Genomic DNA, 25,933 nt, shown 5'->3' on the forward strand with positions numbered 1-25,933 from the left:
GGCAAGTCAGTTAAGAACAAATTCTTATTGACATTGACGGCCTACATAAAGGAATGGGATAAGAATATATAGGTATAAAATATATGGATGAGCAGTGAGAGAGCGGCTAAGATGCAATAGATAGTAAAGAATAGATAGTGAAGGATACAGTATGCAGTATATACATATGAGATGAGTAATGTGAGATATGTAAACATTCTTGAAGAGGCATTATTAAAGTGACTAGTGTTCCATTTATTAAAGTGGCCAATGATATCAAGTCTGTAGGTAGGCAGCCGCCTCTCTGTGCTGGTGGTGGCTGTTTAACAATCTGATGGCCTCGAGAGATAAGCTGTTTTTCAATCTCTCCAGCTTTGATGCACCTGTATTGGCTTCGCCTTCTGGATGGTAGCGGGGTGAACAGGTAGTGACTCGGGTGGTTAATGTCCTTGATGATCTTCTTTGCCTTCCTGTGACATCGGGTGTTGTAGGTGTCCTGGAGCGTAGGTAGGTTGCCCCCAGTGATGCGTTGTGCAGACCTCACAACCCTCTTGAGAGCCCTGCGGTTATGGCCGGTGCAGTAGCAGTACCAGGGAGTGATACAGCCTGACAGGATGCTCTCAATTGTGCAACTGTAAAAGTTACTGAGGGTTTTCGGTGACAAGGCACATTTTTTCAGCTTCCTGAAGTTGAAGAGGCACTGTTATGCCTACTTCATCACACTCTGTGTATGTGGACCATTTCAGTTTGTTGGTGATATTTACACCAAGGAACTTGACACTTTTCACCTTCTCCACTGCTGTCCCATCGAGGTGAATAGGGGGGGTGCTCCCTTTGCTGTTTCCACGATTATCTCTTTAGTTTTGAAAATGTATGATTGGCTCAGCTCCAACTTCAAACGGTTGAGTCTAAAACCACAATGTGCCAGCTAGAAGCCTCTTTTTTAATATTTTAGAGTCGTTTTTTAACCAGAGTACTTTGACCTTAAATTGCGGGCATGGTATGCAAAATGTTTACAGGTTGGCAGGTCTGAAAATGGTCATCCTAATTTTTCCAAGTCGCATTAAATACAGTTTATTTTACAGCTCAGTTTAAGGTGGTATTTACGTTGTATTTACTAGGAAACTACGTGGTAACAATGGATACTTTCTGGTACTTACCTCACATAATTTATAACTACCTGATACCAAATGGTACAAACTATGCTTATGTAAATGAATCTCAAAGAAACTAAATTGTAATTTGTATGCAATTATTATATAACTGTAATTTCAAAGTAACTATCTGTTAAATACCGGGCTGTAAAATAAAGGGTTACCGAATTTAGATTTTGTTGTGTATGGTGGGGCTCACCTGTGAAGCGGCTCTCTTCTTCTTGGTTGCAGAGGATATAAGTGGACGGAGTCTGAAAGAGAGAAGAACGTCTAAACCATCAGAATTGAAAAAGAGAGCACAAGCATGAGTAACCTAAGCTAATACTCGATGAAAAAACAGAATGCTACAAAATAATTTACCAAACTAGCACACCTCCTACATTCTAGGACTCCTGAGTGGCGCAGAGGTCTAAGGCACTGCATCTCAGTGTAAGAGGCGGTCACTACATCCGGCCGTGATTGGGGGTCCCATAGGGTGGCGCACAATTGGCCCAGCGTCGTCCGGGTTTGGCCGGGGTAGGCCGTCATTGTAAATAAGAATTTGTTCTTAACTGACTTGCCTAGTTATATAAAGATACAAAAATTATAATCATTTTCTACATTATAATTGAACGCAAAAGACTCACCAACCTCTCCTCCAATAAAAAAAAACGAGTTTTCTGGAAATAAACTATTTATTACAGCAAATTAACAACCCCGCCCACCCTTCAACCTACTTGCCGTTTTGACTTTCAAACCTGCGCATTTGAAACATTTCAGTCCAAGACCTTCCCCGCTGGGGTTCAAGAAACCCTCTGGCATTGATGAAACGCTGGGGCTAAATTGGCTAGAAATCAGCTTTTAACATCAAACGCTACTATTTAAAGCTAATGCTATTTAAGGCTTATATCAAAAAGCGCTCTCTTACAAAGTTAATTAGTCTTAAGGGGGAAGTGGGGGAAATGAGGGATTCTGGAAGGTTGGATAGAAAGTGACCTTGAGGTGTTTCGGTGTGGAGAAGGAGAATGCGGTGGTACTGTATTTCTCTAAGGTAGGCTACGTCTGTAAGGCTGTTTTATGGCACCTGTTAGTTGGGGAGTTTGAACATGGATGAAATCATACATGCATTCATCAATTGTCTGCTTTTGTCCGTCAAATGACAGCCCAAGTCAACTATTTTCATAGAAGTTGCATAAATAAAAGACGGACCAATTTGTGCATTTTCTATCTGACAATCATCTCTGTTGTCCATCATGTATCAACAGATGACTCCGGTTGAAAAAGGAATAGCTCAATATGGAATGTTCAGACACAAAATGTAAATGTGGCCACAGCCTAAATAAGACACCACTGACTACTCCATCCATCAGTGTCATTGTAATATTGCCTTTGTAGAAGGAGCATGTTAAAGCATTGTAGCATGTTAAAAAGGAAAAGCAGCAAGAAATATTTTAACAAAACACAAAAGTGCCCTAGCCACACCAAACCCTGACATATACACAACTAAGTCGCTCAAACATAACTTATACCCTGACAAATTAATTCATTAAATATAGTTTACACACAAATGCAAATACAAACAAACTCCCTCCCTTCCTACCCCCCTCCCTCCAGCATGACACACATACACAACACTCCCTCCCTCCCTCCCTGCATGGAAGAGAGAATTTCCCCCATCTCCTCTTCCACCCCCCTTGTAGAGAAATAGGGGGTCTCCCTGAGGACTCAGTGGGAGTGCTTTCCTCTTCGATAAGGGAAAGTGCCACTAATTAATCTGATTAGGGAAAGGGAGGAGGCAAGAAAAGGGGTGTGGGAGGGATAGCGTTTCTTGTTTGCCAAGCAGGGCTCTCTCTCCCTTTGTCGAGCCTCATTAAGAGAGGCTGTAAGCATTAGCCATCTGCGTAGTTTGACGGCACATGCTTCTAGAAATACAGTGGGTTGAACCTCCGTCTTCCATTGAAAGCAGTGGCTAGCGGTGCGCTAGTAGTTTGATTCTAGGCTAGCAGACGTTGAATTAAACTGCTGCTTTAGCCACAACAGTTTTCAGTATTGAGTGTGTTTGTTAGTGTTTTTATAACTCAAATGTTCCAAATTCAATCTCACTGCCACATAGAAAGACCTATTAAAAATGGGTGGAATATAAAGAAGAAGCATGTCATTTTCAGCCATCCCATGTCTACGTCCTCCCCACAACGACCACAATAACCTTCCTCGGCGTGCCAGCGAGTTCACCGGTGCCACACTATCATTAGGACTGCTGTGCGCCCTTACTGGAGAACCACAACCATCCCTGGGGTGGGTATGGCGTGCGCAGCAAACCGTAACACAACCGAGTAGAGTGAGTCAATAGCCTTGGACAGAGAGCTCTCTTTCGCCCAGCTGTGACTAATACACTTACAGCATGGGCCAGATAATAGCCATGTAGCCCGCGGGTCCTGAGTTTCGCGCTTGCACGCTTCCTAAAGTTAAATACAGTCGATGCATATATAGCTATATAATCCTGTCATAGGCGGATCATGGTGTGCTGTGCAGCCAGCTAACCAGCAGACATACAGAAATATTCTGGATGCAAGCATGAAACGGAATTGAGGTGTGAGGAATCTTAGTCATATGCACACAGTGTGAATACAGTCACACAGCTGATAGGCGGATCAAAGAGCGTAAGGTTGATTGAACTCAAGGTCGAAAGATCAGGTTTGTTTTTTGTTATCGTATACCACAGCATTCTTGAATACTTTATTCTGATGTGCTTGTAAGGCATTCTAGAATGTGCATTATTTTCAGATAAATGGACAGTTGGAAAAGTTATTGTACACCAATTGTTTTTGTTCCAGCAATAGGTGCCTTATTAATGTTTTAAATCAATGCACCAAGCGGACCTTACTTGTTACAAAGTGACAAAAAACGAAATCAACAACGACACATACAGAAATGTCTGGTTGCGAAGGTGAAATTGAATTGAGGTGTGAGGAATCTTAGTCACACGCAGTGCATGTACAATAAAACAGCTACTCGGTTGGGGTGATTGAACACAAAGGTCAAAAGGTCAGCTTGTTGTGTGTAGAAGCGCTTTTGATTTTTGTTATCATGCCAGTTAGTATTCTGACCTTCCATTTTGGTCCAAAAGTAATGGAAGGGAATCAATAGCAATTCTACAGAGCACACTGCACACTGGGCCTTAATGCTGTCTGTGAGGGCAACTATGCAACCGCAGACAGACCCGAGCAAAAGCATCTGCCAATTCAATCAGGTATTATATGGTTTTCAAATTCAATTCTCAAAATGCATCAGGGTATTTTCCTAGAACGAGTTGCCACTTGCCGATGCAATAACGAGCATCCATTTGAAGGAAACACATGTGCGTATTACACACACACACTAGCACGCGACACAGAGTGGTAGGTAGCCTAGTTAGGGTGGCAGGTAGCCTAGCGGTTAGAGCGTTGGGCCATTAACCGGAAGATGGCTAGAATCCCCAAGCTGATGTGTCCCCTAGCAAGACACTTAACCCTAATTGCTCCAGGGTCACTGTTGATAATAGCAGACCCTGGCTGTGACCCCACTCTCTGAGGGTGTTCCAGGGGGAGTTGGGATATGCAAAAAACACATTTCCAATTCAAACATGCTTATTAATACACACTTGTACATGAGTTAAATGTGTTTCCATCGCAAAAAAACGGTTGCGATAAACAGCAAACTTGCCCAATCTGTTTTTGGTGCTTGCTTTCTAGACAACAGTGGACAGGGTAGGTGGACAGGGTAGGTCATATGATGAGATATGGATAAGGTCAATATCATTTCTATTTGATAATTGGCAGCCAAGCATTGATCATCATGTCACCAGCATTCAAATAATAACCTATCATCAATACTTATAGAAAATCCCTGTCCATCACTTAACCACCATAAAGTTTATCATAACTTATACTGAGTGTACAAAACATTAAGGATACCTGCTCTTTCCATGACATAGACTGACCAGGTGAATCCAGGTGAAAGCTATGATCCTTTATTGATGTCACTTGTAAATCCACTTCAATCAGTGTAGATGAAGGGGAGGAGACAGGTTAGGAGGATTTTTAAGCCTCAAGACAATTGAGACATGGATTGTGTATATGTGCCATTCAGAGGGTGAATTGGCAAGACAAAAGAGTTAAGTGCCTTTGAATGGGGTATGGTAGTAAGTGCCAGGCACACCGGTTTGCATCAAGAACTGTAACGCTGCTGGGCTTTTCATGCTCAACAGTTTCCCATGTGTATCAAGAATGGTCCACCACCCAAAGGACATCCATTCCCTGTGGAATGCTGTCGACATGAAATGAGGCTGTTCTGAGGGCAAAGGGGGTACAAAAAGATCCCACCCTGTTGAACTAACAAATTGTCTGTCGACATTTATGAAATTATACCGACACTTCATGTTTCCATCACACCTGTCATGATTTTCTTTTAATGCATTGCATGACTTTACTTGCATAAAAACTGTGGATGGAAAAGTGGTTAATGCTAGTGTGGCATCCTAAAATCAGGACCATTTCCACCCTAGAGTCTTCACCAATATGGTAGTTAATTACATGAATGGGGCTCCGATTAAAAAACACTGACTGCGCTGTTGAACTCCACAGACATTCTCTGAGGAGCAGCTATACTGTTCAGTCATGTAACAGTTATATCAAAATGGTTTCTGTGGGCAACTATAAGCAAATTTGTAGAACTTTTGCTACTCATCTCCCTTTAAAAAATGTTTTTACTTGACTGGCCTTTTCTCACTAGCCTGGGAGGGGACGGCTTGGGGACGGATACATGTCCTCGTATGATATGAGCTCCCAGATGGTCCTTGGGGACTGATTTGGCACTGTGTGAGGCTAACGCAGAGTGACACCCATTCTGTTGGGGGTGGTGAAATGTGACCGGGGGCCACGCACTGAGGTGCCACGGCTGCTATGATGGCCTTGCAGTCTGGGGGCCCTCTGGTTTGGACTGGTGTGTGTGCGTGTGTGTCTTGGATCTGCCTGTCTGTCTGTCTGTGTTTTTGTGTGCCTTTCCCATTTCACATGCATGCTTTCATGTCTGTGTGTGTGTGCTCAAGAATGTGTGTGTGTGTGAAGGGTGTGTGGGAGCAAAGTGGATGTGACTATTGCGTATGTGAGGGGGTAAATTGTGTGTGAGCAAGTGTGTGATTGGGGGGAGGGTCTGTGAGCACTTGTATGATGAGGGTGAGGGTGCAAGGCGACTGTCGAGAGTTTTAGAATGCGTGTGAATATGTGATCAGAATGTGGCCGTGAGGAGTGTAAGTGTGTGAGTGTGTGTGAGTGATCGGAAGGTGTGGTCCCGAAACCGTTAAGATATGTGCATGTGGGTTTAAGTGTGTGAATGACATTCTGAGCCTAGGGGTAGATTTTGGACCTGGGTGTGGATTTTGACGATGAGGTAGATTATGTGGCATTAGTTGACAGTGGCTGACTGAAGTGGAGTGAGAGACACAACGGAACCACTCACTGAAGCCCCCACAGGGGCGGAAACTTCAAAGTTTGGCACGAGACACACAGCTGTCAGACACACCCCTCCCACCCTCCCCAAGCACAAGTCAAAGAGTCTGCGGGGGCAGGGGTCAAAACTCTCACTTTAGTGTTGGGGTAAATTCCAATCTACGTACATTCCAGTCCTTTCAGGAATAGCCCCATTCCACTGTGACGTCAGCATAAACAACATGCTGTCTGAGAAAGGTGAACGGTTGCTAGCCTGAAAAGCAATGACTCTCGGAAAATGCCAAAAGTGAGCTATTGTGTGCCATATTTATTGCTTTGAATTGAGAAACAGACGCCTCACAAGCCCTTAACTGGCAGCTTCATTAAATAATACCCGCAAAACACCAGTCTCAACATCAACGGTATTAGAGGTGACTCCGGGATGCTGGCCTTCTAGGCAGAGTTCCTCCGTCCAGTTTCTGTGTTCTTTTGCCCATCTTAATCTTTTCTATTTATTGACCAGTCTGAGATATGGCTTTGTCTTTGCAACTCTGCCTAGAAGGCAGGCATCCCGGAGTCGCCTCTTCATTGTTGACGTTGAGACTGGTGTTTTGCGGGTAACATTTACTTCAGTTTCTTGGCAATTTCTCGCATGGAATAGCCTTCATTTCTCAGAACAAGAATAGACTGACGAGTTTCAGAAGAAAGGGGGCGGCAGGTAGCCTAGTGGTTAGAGTGTTGGCCTGTAATCAAACCCACAAATGCTGATGCTCCAGATACTCAACTAGTCTAAAGAATGCCAGTTTTATTTCTTCTTTAATCAGCAAAACTGTTTTCAGCTGTGCTAACATAATTGCAAAGGGTTTTCTAATGATCAATTAGCCTTTTAAAATGATAATCTTGGATTAGCTAACACAACGTGCCATTGGAACACAGGAGTGATGGTTGCCTATAATGGGCCTCTGTAAGCCTATGTAGATATTCCATTAAAAATCACCCGTTTCCAGCTACAATAGTCGTTTACAACATTAACAATGTCTACACTGTATTTCTGATCAATTTGATGCTATTTTAATGGCAAAAAAATTAGCTTTTCTTTCAAAAACAAGGAAATGTCTAAGTGACCCCAAACTTTTGAACGGTAGTGTATAATAATTTAGAAATAATAAATAGTTGTGATATATATTTTGCTTTCATCCGAGTTTAGTTGTTCAGTTGAGGGGCTCCCGAGTGGCACAGCGGTCTAAGACACTGCATCTCAGTGCTAGAGGCGTCACTACAGACCCTGGTTCGATTCTAGGCTGCATCACAACCGGCTATGAATGGGAGTCCCATAGGGCGGTCCACAATTGGCCGAGTGTCATCCGGGGTAGGCCGTCATTGTAAATAAGAATTTGTTCTTAAATGACTTGCCTAGTTAAATAAAAAAATACTAATAACATTTGCGATGATGACACAAACATTATGTTAAGCAGGACATACATAGGCGAATGTAACAAAAATATAAAAGTATTTAATTTGACCATGGGAAAAAAGATACTACATAAATACTGTACTACAGGTTAAATTGAATTGAGCCTCGACTTTCATTTCATCATATTTGAAACCAAGATTGAGGAACATCTTTTGTGGTAAAAGGGGGAGATGGGACCGCTTGTGTGAAACTGTGGTCACACAAAAGGGGAAAGGAATCTTCCAGTAGAATTGGCTGGCATAGGGACCACGCCCAAATGTGCCCAAATGCCCGCCCTGTGCACCGCAGATGCCCTCTCAGCCTTTAGTCAGATGGTCAATACAAGCTCTAATGGAGCGAGTACACCAAAGACAGATCTGCCAGTTAATTATATCATTAATTCCTAGGCTTCTCCAAGCTCCCCCTTGTACCCCCCTCTGAGATGGGGGGCTAGGCAGGGTTGGATGGGTATTCCCATCTGCTTAAAATTTGGATTTTATTTGTACTGATATTTATCAGTTATGTCTGTCTGAGATGTGGGTCGGTTAGGGTATTACCAAGATTTGTAAGTCAAAGTAACATAAGTAACACAAGTACTGTCTTTTTTTAAAGCAAATCTGAGCTCAGATCAATAATGGCAACATGGAAACTTCATCACAGTTATCAATTGGGGGCAGCAGGTAGCCTAGTGGTTAGAGCCTTTTGGGCCAGTAACCAAAAGGTTGCTGGATTGAATCCCTGAGCTGACAACACAAAAATCTGTTGTTCTGCCCCTGAAAAAGTCAGTTACCCCACTGTTCCCTGGTAGGCTGTCATTGTAAATAAGAACTTGTTCTTAACTGAATTGCCTAGTTAAATAAAAATAAAAATATCAATGAGAGAAATGTAACGCTTCTACAATTAAGAGATACATATTAGAGGGCTTTGCAGCAAGCATTTAAATGACAGCCATTGGACTTGACTGTAAAATGTGTTGTGGTGCTATTAGAACATCTCTCCCCTCCATCGGTTCAGAGCGAGAGCTTTTTCCAGGCAGGCCCATATGTCACCACGTCAATAATGCTTGTCAATTCAATCTGACAGCAGGGGAAGGGAAGCCATATTTCACTGGAGCCATATCGCACAGCAGATGTGTGGATATAAATATATTTGAAGGGAGTGTGCACTCGACCATACCACAGTGGGTGGTGGTAGTAGCAGTGATCACCCACAATGTGACTAGCTTAGGACTGGTCCTTGCTGTCCAGCTGGTGTGGGTACCAGTATGAAGGAGCCACACCCTGATTATTTCCCCCCATTGCCTTCCTGCAAAGGGGTGAGCACAGATGGAACACGAGTATTGCCAGGTCCCTCACTATCTGGTGGGTGGAGGCGGACGACCTGTGGGGCGTGGGCCCAACGGGCTAGCAGGAGCCTCGGAGCTCCACCACTGTGTCTGAGCGTCTGGAAAAACGCTCCTGCGGCACGGCCATTCAGAGCCAATATGTAGAGCGCTGGCTAAAGCCACCTAGTGCGAGGCAGAATGGAGGCAGACGGCCAGGGACAGCCTGGAGGATAGTGCTATAGGCTGGAACATGCCAGAAGTGAGGCCTTCTGGCATGTTCCAGCGCACTGCTGCTTTCACACTCCACTATCAGCACTGAAGAGCGAGGTTACGGATTCGAACCTTTTTTCAGGGGGCTGGCTCAGGGAACATGAAGCCATCCCTTTCCCCAAGGATAAAGCCATTAAAGATGGAGTACAATGTCTCCAATCCAAGAGCCGATACGGGCTACCCCGGAAGAATACAGATGCAATCCGACCAGGGGCCGTGAGTTTGCATCAGCAGTTTTTCCCCTGCACACGTGATTTCACCTCCTCTGGCTGACCAGTTGGCCTTATCACGCTTCCTGCAGACACACTCTGGAGGGCACGGAGGGTCTCGGGGATAGGAATGAGATGGGGAATCTTCGGAATGGAGGAAGAAAGAAGTGACTATTATCTGATGCTCCCACTGAGCAGGTCAGCAGCGGGGAGAGATTTAGTTACACACCCCACCCCCCACTGTATCTCACTGTTGTGATGGCACTCTCCCCCATCTCTACACACCCAATTTCACAGTTGGTATTCTCCAACTGTAAATGGGACTGCCTGTGGGGGGCTTTCTTCCACAACCCCCAACACACAGACGCGCTCCCCCTCTACATTTTTCTAACTCGCAATAACATTCACAAATAGTATTGCGAACAGACCGCTTGGTTGGATCAGGTCAGGTTTGTTATCCACTAGGGAAATGTTCACCATGCCCTTCCCTGCAAAACATTGATCATCTGAGATTTATTTTTATTTTTATTATTGTCACATACACCAGATAAGTGCAGTGAAATGTGTTGTTTTACAGGGTCTAGATCATGGGAGATTTTATGACCACTGCGACTACACTGCCAGTCAGTAATATCAAATGGCTGTTCTTGAATTGCATTTAGTCTCATGTTCTCATTCTATACATGAATCTCCACCCCTAACAAAACAATAGGGTAAGAGGTGGAGTTTCTTTATTATAATTATTTACTCTAACAGTGGTCAGAACGCCTGTTCAGCCCAGGCCTATCTAGTAGGACTACAGCTGAGAGCTGTGCCCATGGCAACCCGGTGAGTGGGAGGGAGTTCCCACGGAGACAGCTTGAGACACAAGAAATGTCTGCATCACCTTCCCTTGACGCAGAGAAGCAGATGGAGAAAGAGGGCCGGCACAGAAATGTGTGTGGATCACCACATAGATAGATTTGCAGCACCAAGGCTCCGTGATTTATCTTCACCAGTTGCCCTGAGCAGTTCAACCTCTGAGTCTATGAGGATTCATGACTTCCCTCAAATGGTTAACAACCTGCTTGTTGTTGTGAATGATTGTTCTTGTGAAAGGGACTTAATGTAATTTACCATTGGTAAATAAGAGCAAACGTATCAAATGTAATAATGATTATATTGCCTATCACATTAACAAATGTAGCCAATTGAATGGCTGATTGTCTACACTATAAAGAGTACACACTAATACATGAATTAAAACATAATAAACATCAATGAATCAATAAACATGAACTAATGCACACCATACATAAGGTGAAAAAGATATTTCCTTCATACGTCAGATATAAGTGTTAACGTTTAGCATGGAAGGCAAAATTGACAAAATTACATCCACTGAAGTAGCATCCTCTCAAAGAGCTCCTAGCCAATGAGATTGTATGGTCCAAGCCACCTTTGCCACATTGGGCGCTTCCCAAATAACACCCTATTCCCTACATAGTGCACTACTTTGGACCAGAGCCCAATCAGTACCATAGGGGTACTATTACCTATTCATACTAGGCGGTGTCTGAGGAAGGCCTCAAATAATTGCCAAAGACTCTATCCACCCCAGTCATGGACTGTTCTCTCTGCTACCGTCCAGCAGGCGGTACCAGAGCATCAGGTCTCGGACCATCAGGTTCCAAGACAGCTTCTACCGTCAAGAAATAAGACTCTTGAACAGCTAAACAATGGCTGCCCACCCTCACTCACGGACTATCTGCACCGATTCTATGCACACCAACAGGTGTATACCCATACATTCACAAACACCGACACTGACACGCTTGCACACAAACGTTGCTGCTATAATTGTTATTCATTTATTTATATTATCTATCCTGCTACCAGTCATGTTTTTATCCCTGCTTACATGTACATATCATATCTACCTCTACTCCAGTATCCCTGCATATCAAAATTATGGTGCTGGCACTGACCCTGTATATAGCTTACATTCTCATATTTGTATTATTTGTTTTTTTAAACTTTATATTATTTAATCTTAACTTGATATTGAATAATGCATTTTTGGGAAAGAGCTTGCAAGTAAGAGTCTCACTGTTCTGTTTTACACCTGCTGTGTCCTGTGCACTTTGATTTGAGTTGGGACACAGCCATTGTTCCTAACAGCAGGAAGTGGTTTTCGAGCTCAAACATCAAGGTGCCCTCCAGACTGCCTGACCACAAGCTACAGATAAATCACTGCCCTCAACAATGTGGAACAATAGTGGATGAGCCATCTATGACCTCTGTTACCATTCACTTTACAGAGAGGTCAGATGTCAGTGCAGCTGAGGGAAGTTCCTTTGAAGAAGGACTTCCACCCGGCCATCAGTCTCCACTGCTAATCTTTAAGAGAAGACTCTGACTAGCTGCTGTTTCGCACAATTGCACAGACGGACAAGGGGTGCCAGTGGGGGAGACAGTGACTGTCTGGCTAAGAAGAGGCTGGGATTCTTCCACACACAAATAAGTGGCTGCCCCTGACAAGAGAGGCACTGCGAGAGTGGAGCGTGGGCAGAGATTTACTGACATAAGAAATGCATCTGCGAGCTTGAGCCATCCCTCAGACTGTTTGAGAACAGGAAGAATGCCAGGCGTTCCGGAAAATACATCTCAGGAAAAGAGCTCTCTGGTGCATTAAACAGACTAAACATTACAGAGTCTGCTATGTGATCTGTATAGTGCATAGGAAAGAGAAGCCCACACAACCAGACATCCAGGTCCTGTTCTGCACACGTCACTCTGCAAGTCCTTTCCTGCCTACGGGTGGAGACAGGGTCTGCTCGCGTGCCTTCCCTCCGCTCCCCACAGGCATGGCTCAGGGAGACACTGATAGGCCAGATCCTGCCCTCTGGGGAAATCGTCTGTCAACAACTCCAGTGTTTACCAATGCAGGGATACTGGGGATGTGGCACGATATGACAGAGATGCTGTGGAGAGTTGACGAATCAATCTGTCGGTTGGGGGCTGTGCTTGAGGGCATGGAAGGGGGTGGGGGTCTAGGGGAGCCTACCAGGGGGTCTGGCTGTATGGTGCATCATCCACACACAGCCACAGCACATTCCACACCCAGGTGCCTCCATAACAGGTCCCCTCAACAGCAACCGGATGGGCATCTGAGGGCTTTGGCATGAACCAGAGCATCAGTGTCATCTGTTGGTTTGCAGAGGTAGCCTTTCGCACGGGTGCTGGGAGTGGGTTAGCAGGCAAAGGGGGAGGGGGAGTCACAGCAGAGGGAAAAGTAGCAGCCGGATGGAAATGATGACATTTCAAGAGGAAATTGGAGATAGTTTGAGGGGGAGAAGGCGAGAGGCAATCTCTCAGAGACGAACCCTGCAAAACACATCAGGGTGCTCCAGATCCTGGGCTGCTATTTCTGGCCAGCGTGAGACGAGACAGCCTGTGCTTCTTGCTCCAAACTTTGACCTTTGCGAGGTCAATAAAGACACAAACAAACACACCTGACCCCAAGGTTGACATTATTGTATTGTATCGAAAACTAGTCAGGAGAAAAAAGGTCGCCGGGAGGCTGGAATTACGAGCCCTTTCAAATGCAGAACAGCTCTGTGTGTCTGCTGAAGTTTCCTGCTGTGTCACTGGTCCCGAATGCTACCAGTAAAACGAAAATCATATCAAGGTCAAGTAAAGGGTATGGTTGAGAGGCTCCTGCGGGACTCCCTGAAAAGAGATCAGCACACAGACTTTTCTGCCACCGTTCGTTACAATTTACACTTAAAACAACCAACCTTGACTAGTCAGGGATTGCAGCTTTCATAAAGAGAAAGGGATGGGGCGGGAGGGAGGAGTTGATGAGGGACAAAGAACTACAGGGTAATTAGTTTTGACCTCTCTGGAAGAGCGCTTTTCCATCTTTGTTAGTTTGGTGGGCGCGGAGGGGGCTTTCGTCTGGCAGCTGGTGGAGGACTTGTAGTGAAAGGGAGGGGTGAGACTTCTCGTGATCTGTGGCTGTGGGAAAGTTTCAGTGTTCAGAGTGTGTCTGAATGCGAGACAGAAAATTAATTCTAAGAGTCTCTGCTCTGCGAGTGAGAGAGCACCATAGATAGCTGAGCACGTTCAGACTCGGACAGTTAGCTCCAGTTCTGTCAGTGAGAAAAGAATTTCAGCCCTGTAATGGGGGAAATATATGTTTAATTACTGTATTGGACTGACTCTGCTGTTGTGTTTGTTGATGTCTCTGTTGATGTGTCCTGTACATCTTGCCGGGCCATTAATGCAGATGACAACTACTTCTCAATTAATTTACCTGGTTCAAATGAGAAGGGAAAAAAACCATGCATCAGATACTGTTCCAAGTTTGTGTCTAAGAAAGTATTTCAATTCAGTGACAAAGTTCTCCGCTCTGAGTGGGAGGGGGAGGCTAGGATGATATTATCAACAACACTAGCTGTGCGTCATCCGAGGAGAAGGAGTCTGGGGGGGGGGGGGGGGGGGGGGTGTAAGCGCGGCGGCGCACTAACCAACAGGATCACAGCGAACAATGGATTTACTGTCAGGCTCCCTTCTCCCTTTCCACTCCTTTCCTCTAAGGGCTTTTAAAACACAACGCACGCTCTGAGGTACCAGGTATAACAGCCAGATCCAAGAGCAGGCTAAGCCACCTGAATCCCACAAGCTCGACTCGCACCGCGGTTCCTCATACAAATGGGAGGCAGCAACAACTTTAAAGAGAGCAATCTTGCCTCCGACTAATGTAAGATGCATCACAATGACAAGCACTGAGCATTTTATGTGACAACAAACTAAAATGTGTTGTACGGGGATACCAAGTCGCATACCAAGTGCTAGCTTTCAAACATTCAAGAGAAAAACTTGGAGAAATTCACTCTGTTCCCTCAGTCTCAGATATCTGGCTGTGATTCAATACTAGATGCTGATATAAAGTTGAGGGAGTATTAAAAATGCACACATTCTTATTTGAATCCAATGAGGAAACACGTACGAAACAGAAACAAAACGTAGCCATTTCTCACTGACGGGAATAGAAGGTGCTTTATGAACAGAAGTGAGGCTGGCATACCTTATAGTTCAGGGTACTGGCCAAGCTAGACAAAACCAGGCCAGCTAAAGTGCACACAGGGAAACTAATCCTACCCCCCTCTCATCATCCCAATAGACAGAGTTCCAGATGCTTTCCCATAATCCAGCAGGAGGCTCAGATCCGCTGCTGTAGCACTGGAACTAAAACTCGAGTTCATTGTCAGATTTTTGGCCTTTCTATGGAGTTTTTCCTAGCCACTGTGCTTCTACACCTGCTTGGTGGTTTTAGGCTGGGTTTCTGTACAGCACTTTGAGATATCAGCTGATGTAAGAAGGTATATATAAATACATTTGATTTGGTCCACGTCGTCTACTCCCCACCTCCCCCCACGTAAGCTGATCACATTCTGAGAACCGGTGGTCTGTTCGGTTGAAGCCCAGAGCCTCAGCAACTTCAAGGTTTCAGTGATGGGACACAAGTGCATCAATGAGTCAATAAGACTGTAAGGCTTTGTGCTCAAACAATAGGAGAAGACGTGCAACCTTAAATATGACGAATGAAAGGCTGGACCCTACTTAGTTGAAACATGATGTCTAGGTCTTCAACGTTCATAAAACATTCTACCGTAATGCTTGTATCTAATTCATTAACACACTGAATAGCCAGAAGTGACACGATTCCATCAAATGAGCTCTACTTCCATGGACACATAACATTCATAACTGATGGCAGTCAATCCATTGTTAGTGGGAGAAAATTGAATATAAACCCAGCATCTGCCTTTTGATGAAGAATCGAGGCCTGAAGGGATAGCTCCAATCTGTTGGAGTTGACCAGAGACTAGATAGTACCGACCCCGGCACCTGAGCCTGCTGAAGGGGGAGTAGGGTAGGTGATGGAGGCTTTGTAATTCTACCGGCAGTCTACTCATCAGCTCTCCAACAGTGCCTCACATCTCATTTTCATTACCAATTCAGAATTCATTACCAAAATGTTAATTATCATTAATGTGGCCGTGGCATGATCTAGAAATTATTGGCAAAATGAGAAATGGTCTGCCGTGCCGTGTCAGTAACAGAAGTCGTGATCTCATGCTCCGTCTGCTCTGCATTCATTACATCTCTCACAAGGACATTTGGAGTCCAACTGGAGGATTAATTGGAGAGAGGGGGGAAGACGGACACCTCAGACATGACGTCCAGAGGGCAAGATTGGCTTGTTTTCGGCAAACCAGCCTAGGGATCAGAAATGGGGTGAGTGGTAGTGGGGGACTGAGGAGGGTGTACAATTTGAACACCTCCAGAGGCAATAGGGGACCTTTACGCCACAATTGGTGCCTATTATTGGTGGTAAAAAGGGCCTGGTTCCTGTGGTTATGTGAAAGTGTTTCCATGTTGTCAGGAAATTAGAAAAATGGCTTGTTGAATAGCCTGTCTGTTTAATACCTCGATAAGAGAGAGGCATCATAAGCAACATTAGCCTTGTTGTATTTTCTACCCCAGAAGTGCTTCTCAGAGCCCAGCTATTGGGATTTTTTCCAACCAATAGGACTTTTCGCAATCTAAACATTTCTATATAACTCCAAATCCTTCTCTGTCGAAGCATAGTCCTGACATTAGCATTTCACTACTGTGCCTTCTCCTATATTCACACATGAATAGCATTCAAATCAAACTCCCATCTAATTTTTGTCACATACAACGAATACAACCTTACCGTGAAATGCTTACTTACAAGCTCTTAACCAACAATGCAGTTTTAAGAAAATAGAGTTAAGAAAATAGTCAATAAATAAACTAAAGTAAAAAAAAAAAAATCTCTTAAAAAAAAGTAACACAATAAAATAACAATAATGATGCTATATAGTCAAGGTAATTTGAACATGTAGGTAGGGATAAAGTGACTATGCATAGATAATAAACAACGAGTAGCAGCAGTGTAAAAACGTTAGCGCAATGACTGGAAGTCTATGGTAACAGCTTATTAGCAATTGCTCTAACACTAGTTAGCCACTTCCTTAAACTGCACGTAGAGACATAAAAATGGTATCCACAAGTTCATCTGACTCTGGGAAAGTAGATAAAGGGCTTTCATTGCCAAAATCCCAAAGTATCCCTTTAAGAAATAAAACCTGCAGACCTACTAATGAGAACAGAATTAGCTCAACCCAAGCTAATTCTCCCGTGTGGATCAGTTGGTAGAGCATGCTGCTTACAACTTCAGGTTTGTGGGTGTGATTCCCACGGTGGACCAGTAGGTAAATGTATGCACTCACTACTGTAATTGCTCTGGATTAGAGCGTCTACTAAAATGTAAATGTTAGTTACACTCATCCATATGTGAAGGCTAGGTTACTTCTAACAATTCTAGTTGAAATCCCCTTACCTCTTGCCCATGATGGTGGTGGCCAGGCCCATATTGGTCTTGTTGGGCTGCTTCTTGCGGCGGGTCAGCCTCTTCCGCCCAGGGGGGCCACTGGGTGGCTCTTCCGTGGAGGTTGGCTGGGCAGGGCTGCTGTTGCCGCTGCCACCCTTGCTGTTAAGGTCACGCAGCACGTCGTAGTTGATCTTGCTGGAGATCTTCTTCTGCTCCAGCATCTTCTCGATGGCCTCGCCCGCCGTACTGGCACGGATGGGCTCCCGCTTCTTGGATGTTTTCTTGGGCTGCAAGGGGAAGAGAGAGGGGGGAGAGTTGAGAAGATCTGGAGTGTGTTCATTAGTGCACACCATAGTAAACTGGAGCAAAATGTTTTGCAACGAAAAAAAGTGTTTGTTATTGGACAAGTTCAGGTTAGTCCCTCCCCATTTCAGCCATTTGCTTACGTTTGGTTCGTAGTGAATACCCCCCTGATATGTCGGGAGGAATTTAAAATTGGTTTAATGAGTTCCTTTAGATTGTTGGAAGCATTAAGATTACCTTTATTATTTATTTTTTATTTAGGGAGGAATTTGGGAGACTTAATAATGCGATGCAGATATACTGTACATACTACCGTAATTGCTGGACTATTAAGCACACCTGAATATAAACCGCACCCACTGAATTATAAAAAAATATGTATTTTGTACATAAATAAGCCGCACATGTCTATAAGCCGCAGGTGCCTACCGGTACATTGAAACAAATTAACTTTACACAGCCTTTAAACGAAACACGGCTTGTAACAAAAATAAATAGGCTTTAACGAAACACGGCTTGTAACAAAAATTTAAACAGTAGCCTACCAAGAAAGTCATTGGTCACTATCTTCCTCCTCCTGTGCACTGAAACCACTGAAGTCATCTCCTTCGGTGTCGGAGTTGAATAGCCTCAGAATTGCTTCATCCGATGTTGGATCGTTTTCATTGTCGCTCTCGTCACTTTCATCCGGAGACAAATACCCCGCTGAGCTCATGCTGCCCCTTCAACACGCAGCAGTCCAGCCTTTCGAAACCCGTTGATGATAGTGGATTGTTTGACAATGCTCCACGCTGTCAGGACCCACTGGCAGACTTGACCATAAGATGCTCTTCGCCTGCGGCCCGTTTTAGCGAAGGATTTCTCCCCACTTGTCATCCAAGCCTCCTACTGAACAAGGAGCGCCACCTTAAATGCACGATTTACACTGATGTCGTGTGGCTGCAAATACTTTGGGCCATCTGCTTTTCTTCCCTCTGAAAGGTTTGTCTTTTTGCACTGAGTCAGTTCCTCACGCTGCTGTTTCCAACGTCTTATCATCGACTCATTAAGGCCAAGCTCCCATGCAGCAGCTCTATTTCCTTTTCCAACAGCCAGATTTATCGCCTTCAACTTGAAAGCTGCATCATATGCATTTCTCCATGTCTTTGCCATGATGAGGGTGACAAAATTACTACCGTAATCAGAATGATGGGAAGTTTGAGCGCGCTCGATTTACGTCACATTTTGTGACGGTGCTCAGTTTTTTGGCGGCATGAATCTTGTGAAAGCGGGAAAAATCCATAAATTAGCCGCGTCATTGTATAAACCGCGAGGTTCAAAGTGTGGGAATAAAGTAGCGGCTTATAGTCCGGAAATTACGGTACTATGTCAGATATGATAGATGTATAGAGTGGCATTCTCTAATCTGGTCCTGTAGACTTTTGTTCCAGCCCAGCAACCAGTAGTTATCCAAGACCAGAGACGGAGAACTCAGCTGCAGGACATTGCAAGCCGTGGGACACCAAGTTGAGAGTTACAAGCACAGATTGATATATTGATATTAGTGATAACGTATCAAATGGTAAACTCATTAACTAGAATCGCTGTTGATAGTAATAACAACAGTAGCTAGTTAAGTGTTCTTTGGGGTCAGGAAGCATGTCACCCTAAAAAAGTCTGTGATTAGCGAGATGACAGAAGCTCAGTAGGCCCTGAAATTTCCATGCCTCTCGGTCGGCCGTGACTTTCAAGTGATCGCCGAAAGACCTTGGTTGTGTCCCAAATGGCACCCTAATGTAGTGCATTACTAATTTAGACAGGGCCTATAGGGCTCCGGTCCAAAGTAGTGCACTATACAGGAAATAGGGCACCATCCGGGACGCAGATCCTGTTTATCATACAGAACGCTGTATCAGCACAAGGAAAACTCCCACTGCCTTGACCACAATGAGACCCCAACTACTGTGGACCTTGAGCCCCTCCGTAGTTGTGCCTCTAGACACTGATCTTGGGCCAGTTTTACATCTTCTCTAGTAATGGTTAAGGTTAATATTGGGGGGAGAGGAAGCTGATCCTATATCTGTACCTAAGGGTAACTTCACCCCTGAGCATCTGGAATAAGTATCATGTCCTCTCTGCACCTCATTAGGCGGTCTGCTACTCTGCTAGAGTACGGCTAATCCGACCGGGTTGAAAGCGGGCAGATGTGGAGATGGCGAGACAGGTTAGTGCAGGGTTAGCGCACCCCTGCCATAGTAGTCATATTCATATAGTCTCTGGAGCCTCTGCATTGAAACTGAAGACCAGAACAGAGCACAGGCTGATTTGGCTCAAACTGAAAATATGTGAAAGCTCTAGACAAACAGCTGTTCTGTGTCTGTAGCCAGCCATGGGACTGAGGAAGGGCCACCTCTACACACACGTGCACACACAATTCTTGAGCACACAGCTGCAAAAGCATGCACATGAAACAAATGCATATAAAACCCAGACAGACAGAAACACACACACACCATATCCACCCTTCGATTCCTTACCTTTTCCTTGTAGGTCCCTTGCTCTTTCTCTTTAGTTATCCTCTCCTCCTTTTCTAAAAAAACAAGAACACAACAACTGGATATATCACCTCTACAATAGACAGTAAGGACTGAATAGGTCATTATGTATAGAAAATAGTATAGTATAGGTAATTACTGTATTCTGGTACTGATAGAATAGAAGACTTAGTTACAGCTGTATTTCAGAGGGAATAGAGGATGCATCCCCAAATGGCACCCTATTCCCTATATAGTGCACTACTTTTGACCAGTGCCTTATGGGAGGTAGTACACTATAAAGGGAATAGGGCGTAATTTGGGACATGTCCTTTTTTTGTTGACCCTAGCTATTAAGCCACTTACAACAAAATAACAGCCTAATAAATTCCATTGGTTCAACTGGGCGAGGGTGAATTAACATAAATTAACATAGATAAATATATTGAAGGGACGTACAAGTACTTAAAATGCTCAACAAAGAGGTTAATGACCATGATGACAGCAGAAAATCTTAAACAAACATTTTTGACCATCGAGGATTGGGAACAATTGGTTCGTTACAGAGCTGGCAAATATGAAAACCTGTTTGGGAACTGCGTCGTAACACGGTGGATCAATATGAATATGTGTATTTTGAATAGGGCATGAGAGGTTTTGCCTTTGTCTGTTCGCTCACCTTTCTGCTCCCTCAGATATTCCTCATTCTGCTTCATCCACAGAGCCGTCTTAACTCTCACTTCTTTGTCGTTGAGGATATACTGCAAGAAGGAAGGGGGAAGTAAGGGTTTTTAGTAAGGTGCTATAATGGTAAAGTGCTAGGGTAGGTAGCACGTAGACTAGCAGTTAGAGCATAGGGCCAGTAATTAAAATGTTGCTAGTTCGAATCCCTGAGCAGACAAGGTGAAAAATCTGTTGATCTGCCCTTGAGCAAGGCACGTAACCCTAATTACTCCAGTGTCGTTGTTGATTAAAAAAAACGTTTTTATTTATCTAGGCAAGTCAGTTAAGAACAAACTCTTATTTACAATGACGGCCCAGGAACAGGGGCAGAACGACAGATTTTTACCTTGTCAGCTAGGGGATTCGATCTATCAACCTTTCGGTTACTAGTCGAACGCTCTAACCACTAGGCTACCTGCCGCCACATCATGGCTGGCACTCTGGGGGAATTGGGATATGGAACAACAAAAAAGCTCTCATGTAAGGGACATAAGTAGAGGAAGCTTGTGTTTAAAGAAAAATCATTATGATTTGTGTTAAAAGTATTCTTATTTCAAAAGCACTTAAGAGGAAGAGCATACCCTCTCAATTTCATTATCGTCGATGCCGTCCAGGTCCAATTCCCCGCTCCCTGACTTGCCATCTGAGGAGAGAGACAGAGAACAACACATTTACCAGTCTAATAACAACACTTGTCTTCACATTTTCTGGAAGACAGGGCTCCGTTTAATGTCGTATCAAGGGTAGCATTCCAAATGACACCCTATCCACAATATAGTGCACTAGTTTTGACCATAAGGCTCTGGTCAAAAATAATGGACTATATAGGGAATAGGGTGGTATTTGGAATACAGCCAAAGCCTCCTGTTTTCCCGTTTTTAATAAAGAGGGCAGTTTTTATTTTTTTATTTGACAGGGACTTGATTTCCATGTTTCCAGGGGGACGGGGCAAAAGGCTTGATTATCTGATAATGATTTCCACATTTTCTTTTGGTGCCCTCGGAACCTTGCATGCCTTCAGGCGTGACTCTGTGATTACTGCGCAGTCAGGTAATTCATTGGAGAGGGAGGCCATTTTGAAACGGAGAGATAATCTTCTCCGCCTCGCTGGAGTCTGGAGTGTTCAGAGTCTCTGAGACAATGCGATGCTACGCTGTTTAGTATTAACCCAAGTTGCATCAATAATGTAGGCGGACCCCGGGCCGCCTTTGTGGTATACTGTAATTGTCGTAACAGGCTTAGCGGTGAGAGCTGAGAGGATGGGTTTTATTTGGAGAGATTTTGGAATTGTCTTCCACTGCAATGTGTGTTTTGTATTAATCTCCAGCACCCATTATAATGTTGCATATTCAGGCAGATACAATGGAAATACACAGAGAGGTATAATGACTGACACCATTACATATTCATATTGTGTGATGCAGTTCATCAATATGCTCACGTTTATCAGTGGCTTGACATAGGTTAAATATGGATATCTGAGTCTGAAATTATTTGGGCAAATTCAGAACATTGGGGATATTGATTTACATGGGGTTTTGGTCTGGAAATGCTAATATAAAAAAATAAGTGTGGATTGCAGACATTCCTTATCCAAAGACTTATTTTAAGGTAAGGAAACAAATATCCCCCTTGTTCAAATTAGAAATTGCATTTGGAGCAGATTAAATGGCAAATTCTTATTTCAACAAGCGAAGAAATATTGAATTTCAAAGTGCCTATATCCCTCTATGAATAGTTAAAGTCCAAAGGTAGAACTGAGGAAAAAAACTATAGAAAGTTGACTTGTGGCATAAGAGATCTGACCTCTACTTAGCGAAAAAGGATAACAATCTCAAAAGCGATACAGTAAAAATACTCTCCATAAAGTCCAAATACTCTTTACATAGAAGGACTGGATGTGTGACCAGGACACCACTATAACCAAACAACACAAATAGCCCTACCTAAATAAGAATCTAAATAAGATTGTCCTGTCCCCATAGTTAATTTCACCTCAATAAACTGTCACTAAGCAACGGTTTGTGACAACAGTGCAAATTTCAAAACCAGCAGAGCACAATTCATTTGACCCATCTTTCTTTTTCAAACTCTTCCAACGGCTTCCATTTCTAAAAGAGGCATCATCCCTGACATTCTTCTCCCAGGATCTCTTTCCTCCGTTTCTGAGACTCTCCTGACTTCAAAAACGTATTTTGTGTGATAAAGACAAGGTTTGCTGGATCATTAAGAGCTATGAAAATTTCATTTATCCGTTATTTTACCAGGTAAGTTGACTGAGAACACGTTCTCATTTACAGCAACAACTTGGGGAATTGTTACAGGGGAGAGGAGGGGGATGAATGAGCCAATTGTAAACTGGGGATTATTAGGTGACCGTGATGGTTTGAGGGCCAGATTGGGCATTTAGCCAGGACACCAGGGTTAACACCCCTACTCTTACAATAAGTGCCATGGGATCTTTAATGACATCAGAGAGTAAGGAAACACATTTTAACATCCCATCCGAAAGATGGCACCCTACACAGAGCAGTGTCCCCAATCACTGCCCTGGGGCATTGGGATATTTTTTTGACCAGCGCAAAGAGTGCCTCCTACTGGCCCTCCAACACCACTTCGAGTAGCATCTGGTCTCCCATCCAGGACCAACCCTGCTTAGCTTCAGAAGCAAGCCAGCAGTGGTATGCAGGGTGGTATGCTGGGATAGTTTAACAGCTTAGCGCAATATCTACTAATAGGGACCTATGCCGATATTCTTTAAGCAGGTTCGGTAAATGTTGAATGTCGTAATGGTAGACTTAGGGAGATGACATCATCATCATCATCATAAACACTGGGGAAACTTCCTGGTTTAGAAGCTCTTTTTGGGAAGAGCCATATGTTATTTAGATGTAGGCGGATAAGGTATAAGACACCTTCCCTACATAAGTAGCCACGTAGCATAGATCTAAATCGATAGCTTTGCAACAGAAAAAGGCAACCAGAAACGAGCATTCAAAAGAACGAGCCGTGTGTGCCAAGCTGCCAAGAAGATCAAGGGAACGCCAGAGAACGGGGTTGGTGGAAACCCATCATGAGAAATAGCAGCCTAGATATGGGTCACAATCTGTCAGCCATCTTAGTGCCTTCATTATGCTGTCATTTGGGGGTTTGGATGGGACCCTGCAATGACTGATACAGGACGTCGTACTGTGATGAAAATAGCAGTTGTGGGGGACAGAGAGAGAGAGAATAAAAGAAAGAGAGGCAGATGGAGGGAGAGGTAGAGAGAGAAGGACAGAGAGAGAGAGAGATTAATTTACAGATCTGGGGATTATCTATCCAAGTGTCACTGTGAATTTCAATCCAAATGACACAGCAGTATAGAGTCTCCTTATTGGTGACAGATCTAGTCACAGGCAGCTACCATCTTTGGGCTGTGCTTCCATGTATAATGGCAACAAAGCTGCCAAACCTCAGACTCTAACGTTCTGTATATTCAATCAATTCCATTGTGTATTCCATTCAATTGCATTATTTTCAATTAACTTCCAATTCAATGGAGGGCGAGAGAGAGAGAGAGAGAGAGAGAGAGAGAGAGAGAGAGAGAGAGAGAGAGAGAGAGAGAGAGAGAGAGAGAGAGAGAAACCCAAAGACAGACATGAAAAGAGAAGTGAAAGGGGAGGGCAATAAAAAGCAGAGTAGAGCAAGATTGTTTCCAGCATATATTTCCAAATCAAATCAAATCAAATCAAATTTATTTATATAGCCCTTCGTACATCAGCTGATATCTCAAAGTGCTGTACAGAAACCCAGCCTAAAACCCCAAACAGCAAGCAATGCAGGTGGAGAAGCACGGTCCAGCATATTTCCAGCATATTGACAGGGGTCCCCAGTGGCCAGACTGTCTGTTGGGTAAGATTGGAGTTGGGGCTGCCAGTAAACATTAGCCACAAATGCACACAGGCAGAGAAATGACTCCCTGCACGTTCAGGGGCCGTCTTGGGGTCAACAACAAGCCAGTACAGAGCTGCACAGACACAGGGCTATGTAGCGTGCAGACATGAATACTGTGCGTGTGTGTGACTGTGTGTGGAACTGATATTTCCAATATTCGAATGGTGAGAAAGTTCCAAAATGGTAAAAACTTTAATAGCGAGAACCTGGTTACCGAGATTTACCGCCCAAACCCACTCCTGTTTCCTGTTGTGAATAAATTTTCATTTTTATTACCTTTTATTTATTCAGGGTAGCCCAATTGAGACCAGTGTCTCTTTCCCAATGGTGACCTAAGTACAAACATTTTCTCACAAACAGGAAGATAAATGTACATTACAAATAAAACAAGAAGAATAAAAATAACCACAAGGCACAACCTCAACACCACAATTTCTACAAATAAACCACTACAATCAATCGAAACAACTGCAATTAATTAATCCTAAAGTCCTAAACTGCACTAGTGGCACCAGGGAATTAAGATGCAACGATTTTGGGGGGTTATTTCAACATTGGGGGGGAACTAAAACTAAAGGAGGATTTAGCTAAATGGTTGAGACCAGAGGGACCTAAATAGTTAATCAATCCTTCGAGCAGGTTTGGTAGCTCATTATTTTATGCGTTAGAAACAAAGTTAAGTAAACTGGAATCTTGAGTAGAAGTGATCTACGGGACTTTAAAGAGGACAAGCCAACCTTTTGATACAGGATGCAGTGGTGAGTATTAAAACTGTCCCCTGTGATAAAGCGAAGGGTGCTATGGTAGACGGCATCCAAACGTTTAAGAATAGTAGCTGCTGCAATCTGATAAATGGTGTCAACATAGTCAAGAACTGGCAGGAATGTTGACTGTACAATCTGCTTCTTGCTATTTAGGGAGAGCCAAGATCTACTTCTAGCTTATCCATATACACTGATCAAAAAAATAATGGAAACACTTAAACAAGACAATGTAACTTCAAGTCCATCACACTTCTGTGAAATCAAACTGTCCACTTAGGAAGCAACGCTGATTGACAATACATTTCACATGCTGTTGTGCAAATGGAATAGACAACAGGTGGAAATGATAGGCAATTAGCAAGAAACTCCCAATAAAGGAGTGGTTCTGCAGGTGGTGACCACAGACCACTTCTCAGTTCCTATGCTTCCTGTCTGATGTTTTGGTCACTTTTG

At 43.8% G+C, this 25,933-nt stretch overlaps 1 protein-coding gene across 1 annotated transcript in view; it reads right to left on the bottom strand.

Moving 5' to 3' along the window:
- The window catches only part of brf1b (BRF1 general transcription factor IIIB subunit b), a 131,217-nt gene that overhangs the window by 18,412 nt on the left and 86,872 nt on the right, over window positions 1–25,933 (bottom strand). The window contains exons 13-17 of the mRNA XM_020496700.2: window positions 21,362–21,423; window positions 20,737–20,818; window positions 20,061–20,113; window positions 17,251–17,528; window positions 1,333–1,384 (exon numbers count right to left, since the gene is read on the bottom strand). Of these exons, the coding sequence (XP_020352289.1) occupies window positions 1,333–1,384; window positions 17,251–17,528; window positions 20,061–20,113; window positions 20,737–20,818; window positions 21,362–21,423 (527 nt within the window). The remainder of the gene's footprint in view (window positions 1–1,332; window positions 1,385–17,250; window positions 17,529–20,060; window positions 20,114–20,736; window positions 20,819–21,361; window positions 21,424–25,933) is intronic.

The sequence above is a fragment of the Oncorhynchus kisutch genome, linkage group LG12 (genome assembly GCF_002021735.2).
Source record: "Oncorhynchus kisutch isolate 150728-3 linkage group LG12, Okis_V2, whole genome shotgun sequence".
NCBI classification, from domain to species: Eukaryota; Metazoa; Chordata; class Actinopteri; order Salmoniformes; family Salmonidae; genus Oncorhynchus; species Oncorhynchus kisutch.